Source organism: Cucurbita maxima, unplaced genomic scaffold, assembly GCF_002738345.1.
Source record: "Cucurbita maxima cultivar Rimu unplaced genomic scaffold, Cmax_1.0 Cma_Scf00032, whole genome shotgun sequence".
Lineage (NCBI taxonomy): Eukaryota > Viridiplantae > Streptophyta > Magnoliopsida > Cucurbitales > Cucurbitaceae > Cucurbita > Cucurbita maxima.
This window is the reverse complement of record NW_019272048.1, coordinates 2,429,457-2,435,295: the sequence shown is the minus strand read 5'-3', so window position 1 is coordinate 2,435,295 and position 5,839 is coordinate 2,429,457. Positions and strand designations below refer to the sequence as shown.

General features: G+C 36.5%; 1 protein-coding gene across 1 annotated transcript in view; it reads right to left on the bottom strand.

Moving 5' to 3' along the window:
• The window catches only part of LOC111467054 (RHOMBOID-like protein 10, chloroplastic), a 14,164-nt gene extending 8,619 nt beyond the window's left edge, over positions 1-5,545 (bottom strand). The window contains exons 1-6 of the mRNA XM_023111836.1: positions 5,312-5,545; positions 844-1,103; positions 652-706; positions 477-557; positions 290-386; positions 145-212 (exon numbers count right to left, since the gene is read on the bottom strand). Coding sequence (XP_022967604.1) covers positions 145-212; positions 290-386; positions 477-557; positions 652-706; positions 844-1,103; positions 5,312-5,482 — 732 coding nt within the window. The 5' untranslated portion in view covers positions 5,483-5,545. The remainder of the gene's footprint in view (positions 1-144; positions 213-289; positions 387-476; positions 558-651; positions 707-843; positions 1,104-5,311) is intronic.
• Positions 5,546-5,839: the final 294 nt, after the last annotated feature.

The window sequence follows — 5,839 nt, the reverse complement described above, 5'->3', positions numbered from 1 at the left end:
TTTTTTTTTTTTTTTTTTTTTTTTTTTTTTTTTTTTTTTTTTTTTTTTTTTTTTTTTTTTTTTTTTTTTTTTTTTTTTTTTTTTTTTTTTTTTTTTCTGTCATGCTTGTTGGCAAAAGTCAAGTATGCAAATGAAAAGTCATACCAATCCAAAGATTGCTCCTGATGCACCAACCGAGGGTGCCTTGCAGAACCAATAACTCATGGATGAACCTGATTTTCTTGAAATGATCGAGTCAAAAAGGTATTCAATAATATCATGGCTATTTTATTGAGATTACGAGTTGTACTTGCAATTGCCGAGGCAAAGTACACTGCAAGAAATCTCCGAGTGCCAGAGATTTTCTCCACTGCAGGACCAATAGAATTTAAAGAATAACAATTAACCTGCAACAAAAACTTTCAAGTGTTGATTTCCAGTAATTAAAGAAGACAAAAATAATGCAACAGATGCCACAAAGTATTAGAACCATATACCATCAAATGCCCAATATTCGCATGCAAAAAAGAAGACGTGACCAACCTCCATAACTGTCCTTGATCTATTAGAGCATTTATCTGCAAATTATAAGTGAATCATGCAGTAAACGTCTGACAAACACAGTCACAAAATTATATGCCAAACATGATATCTGCAGAAACTGAGTATCACCTTGGATCCCCATAGGAGTAACTTTCCTTCTGATGCAACTTGAGCCAGAAAAGCTCTGCAGAAAAAACACACCACATGTTTAACAGATAAGATAAACAGGAATCAGAAGAATAAAAGAAAAGCTATACATCAGAGGACATGATCGTAGGAGCTGTATCAAAGAGAAAATGGCTAACTAACTGTAAAACTCACAAAATATTAACACCAAGAAGAATATTGGTCCATCTTCGATCGTTTTGTGGATTTCTATTTGATGTTTTCCAGTGAGATGTCCCCTCATTTTTTAAGCTACTCCCAGTATGCCCGCCACCAAAGAAATATAAACAAGCAGCATGAGTGGATGATAAGATATCCTTAGATACTTCAAGAAAATTTAATCCTGGAAAATGGAGAACTCTTGAACACCATGCACTCTTCAATTTAGAAGAGACTTCAACAAGAGGAGCAAGTTTCTGCCGGAAAAGAAATAGAGCATGACAATAAAATATTACTAATCACAAAGTAGTATTATGCTTCAACCAGTATAAAAAATGGAGTTAAGAAGTACAGAACCAAGATTCATCAATTAAAAAATAAAAGAAACTGAAGAAAATGTGTTAAGATCATTACAGAAACTATTTAAAATAGCCAATACACATTGAATAGCTTTGTAGAAACATTTTAATCCAAGTATAACCAAATAAGGCCTTTGTATGCACAAAAATATTTATTTGAAGGAAAGCTATGTTGACCAAAAATTAAGATTACACTGTGTAATACAGAGCAATATAAGAAATTAAATATATTAAAATGAGATGCTTTTCATAGATATATAAAGAAATTTTAAATGTACGGTTTATTAGGGGTTTACCAGACAAAAGAAAAGCCATTAGAGTTAATTACAAAGGAAGAATATGTGAGAGTACTAGTAAGGGATATTGGTAATATTAATAGGATAGTAGTAAGGGCAGGGCATATGGGTAATTAGCTAGTGTTGACTTGGTTATAAATAAGGAGAGTTAGGGACCTTAAAGAGGGGATTTTTTTGGTGCGAGAGTCCATTGTGGGATTTGGGAGAGAGATAGACCCCTTGAAAGGTTATTGATATTGTAATTCTTTATTATATTCCAATATAGTAATCTTCATCGTTTTGATATATTTTTTGTGCTTGGATACCTAACAAATTGGTATTGGCATTCATCCGGGGGAGATTGGAAAAAAATGGCTCAAAAAAATTAAAAGAGAGGATGGATGGTATCGGAAGAGACATTGATGAGCTCAAAGGTATGTTGCATTCCTGAATCTAAGTATCGAGGGATTGATGGCGGGAATTCATGAGAACCGACAATCAGGGGAAGAAAAACAAAAAACCCATGTGGCAACAGTCAAATCCGAAATTTCCAAAGGTAAGTTTGAGATCACATCCTCCTCTGCGAATGGTTCTTCACAAAAATTGAAGGGCAAGGGGGGAGAAGGGGAAGTGAGTGGTCTGAAAAGCTCCAATGAATGCAAGTCTCAATAGAAGAAGGAAGAGAGTGAGGGGAAACGTTGAAAAAATGTCAACTAGAATTGATTTGAATCGACGATTAGCAACAACCATGAACTGAAGATTTCAAGCATTTGCAGGTTGGGACGAAAGGTGGTTGGACAGCAGAGAGCATACTAGAGGACATCAATTGAGTTGCGAGGGAAAACTGATTGTATATGTCTAGAGGTATTTAGGTATAAGGAATTCATTGGCACGTGCAAGAACTATCAACATACCTATTAAACTCCAATCTAGCTGTACATGCCATAATTACTCGTTTGCAGGTCAATCACAACCATCCCAAAGGTATTATAAGCTAACATGCTTCTGTTAGCAGCCATTCATCCCAAGTTCCATTTTTAGGCTATAGAAAACCTATGTATTTATCTCACCTTCCTAAGCTGCTTTGAGTATTGAAGTTTTTCTCTCCAAATTGTTTCCTCTTTGAAGATAATGTATTGAAGAAGGCACTTACAGTTACGAGAACTTTTATGATTCCTCAAATCATTAAGAGAGCAATGTCTTCAAAGTCATCTAATATCTTCAACTCCACAAGAGTATCCTACTTTTCTTAGAAATAAAAACAAACAAATAAATCAATTACCATTTTTCTGTTCAACTCCTTAAGATAAACTTTCAAGAGCTCTAATTTTGCCATAAAATCATGTCCCGGTTAGCCTTGAAGTTGATGATATCCTGAAAAAGATTCCAAGGCAAGTGGAAAGGTGAGATCCCACATCAGTTGGAGAGGGGAACGAACCATTCTTTATAAGGGTATAGAAACATCTCCCTACCAGATTCATTTTCTGGTATTTTAAAACCTGGAGGAAAAGCCCAAAGAGAACAATATCTACTAGCGGTAGACTTGGGCTATTACAAATGGTATTAGGTCAGACATCGTAGGTTGTGCCAGCGAAGACGCTGGTTCCCCAAGGGGGGTAGATTGTGAGATCCCACATCGGTTAGAGAAGGAAACGAAGCATTCCTTATAAGAGTGTGGAAACCTCTCCCTACCAGACGTATTTTAAAACCTTGAGGGGAAGTCCAAAAGGGAAAGCCCGAAAAGGATAATATCTATTAGCGGTGGGCTTGGGTTGTGTGCCCTTGTTCCACATAATTTCAAATTTAAATGGTAGAGGCACCCATGTGAGGACTAATACATAAAATCATAGATCCTCCTAGGGTAAAAAAGCATAATACGTTTTTCATTTTTTAAATACCAGACTACGGAAAAAGAACTATAATACTTTACCTACAAGCAAAACCCAAACTGTTCAAAATCAAGAAAAGTAAACATCAATAAAACTGAAGTTATTAAAGCTCGTGGAGATGTATTAAACTATATAAGGCTCACCTCCATAGCATTACTATAACTAATATCTATCTTCAACACTTCTCATGCCGTATTACAACAACAAAACACACAAACTAGTGGCTAGATTGCCAACCTTCCACAAAATTCTGGATTACTAAATAGACATTCCCCAAACATCCTAGTCAACAGTCCTTGCAATTGCACCCAATGTTTTAAAATGCTATTGAGGCTAAGCATTTAGGCACACCTCGAGGCAACACTCAAACTTTTAACCTTGTTACTTGAACCTCCTTTGAACCATAAGAGGCTTACGCCTCTATGAAAATCCATTGAACCTTGAAGTCTTATGACTCGTGCAATGATGAGAAGAATAATATTAATTTGCCTCTGTAACAACCCAAGCCCAACACTAGCAGATATTGTCCAATTCGGGTTTTCCTTTTCAAGGTTCCCCTCAAGGTTTTAAAATGCGTCTACTAGAGAGAGGTTTCCACACCCTTGTAAGGAATTCTTTGTTCCCCTCTCCAACCGATGTGGGATCTTACAATCCACCCCCCTTGGGGACCCAACATCCTTACTAGCACACACCCGGTGTCTGGCTCTTATACCATTTGTAACCGCCCGAGTCCACCACTAGATATTGTGTTCTTTGGACTTTCCCTTTCGAGCTTCCCCTCAAGGTTTTAAAATGCGTCTACTAGGGAGAGATTTCCACAACCTTGTATGAATGCTCCGTTCTCCTCTTTTTGTTCCCTCCTCCAATTGATGTAAGATCTCACTGCCTCATTCTTCAAAGATATGAAGGTTTGAGCCATGAGAGTTTGAATTATTACTACTTTCCTATTGTAACATTAAAAGCATTGAAAAAAAAAAGTTATGGGACAACATAATGACAATAGTAGTGATGTTAAAGATGTCAGATTTTTTTTTAAGTGGCAATTGTCGGGGGTAATTTTTTATACTTTTATTTGACTGTTATGTTTTAAATACTCAGGTCATACCAAGTGAGTTTTTTTAAAATATTTTTAATCAAATTCGAGGCTTAAGGTTTAAACTGCTTCAAGGCTTATACCTAACTTCTTCAGGAGGAAAAGCCTGAAGGTTGCCTCTAGCCTTTTAAACATTGATTACACCGTAAACTGTAAATAGGTCCTCCAATATCTCTCATCACCCCAACTTTACTATGAAACACGTGGATCACTTGCTTATGCACTCCCCTTCAGCTTACACCAGATGAAATTTTCTATCCAAGATTCCACCCTTTCTTGGCTTGCCCATGACATTCTTGGTATCTTTCATAAGGTTCTAAGTGTTCTCAAAGGGAGGCAAAAACTAAGATCATTCAGTGGAACGCTTTTAAGGCCCTTAGTTTACTTCGAACCAACGTATAGAACAACAATTGAATGCCTGGAGATGGCTCATAGGGGGGTTAAAAGATCACAACTAATACAAACTTTTGTGTTCTATCAAAATAATAATAAGAAGAACAATTGCAGCAAATGATCCTCCAAACTTTTACATGGCATTAATCCTCCAAACTTTTTATCCACATTCATGTAAACCACTGGCTTATGGAACACAGCTAGCCACAAGCAAGGTCAACATATAGAGAGAAACAAAATCCGAGAAATTTGCATCATCCACGAAACAGATTTCAAAGTATGCCGATAAGATCGCCTCTCTCAACAGTTAACAGTATAACAGTTCAAACCATACAAAATTCGAATCCCGAAACGATTGCACAAATAAATGGCAGAAGATCAAAATTCGAATCATCACAATTGAGCTATTGGATATAGAAGCTGAAAATTAAAAAGTAGAGAGAAAAGAGAGAGAACCTTATCGAACGAATGGAGAGCGAAGGTGAGGGTAATGTGATGAATAATACGGCGGCGGAGAGAGTGGGTGAGACGGAGAGAAGTGGCAGTCGCGAAGAGATCAAGAGGGCCGGCCGTGGGTTCAAGGAACAAAGGGAAGCCCAACGGTCCGGCACCGGAACTTCCCACCATTCTTCACGGTGCTGCTAACTACTACGTGTCAGGTTGTCTGTATCTGTACCAAATTGATATAATGGGAAGAAGTAAACTTGTAATTTAAAGACAATAGGATTCTCATTCCATATGAACTTATTTTAAAATTTTGAATAATTATTATTTTACATTATATTTAAATTTACCCAAAATAAATTGATTATTATATTATTAACTTTTTTTAATATAATTATGCAATTTTTGAAATTTAACGACACTCCTTAGGTTTAACCCTGCACACAAAGAGTTGTTCTAGCAATCAATTCATCCTTTTGGCTAGCAAATGTATGTTTGGTAATCATTTGTGTGCATCAAGGTGTTTCTTGGCTCGTTAGT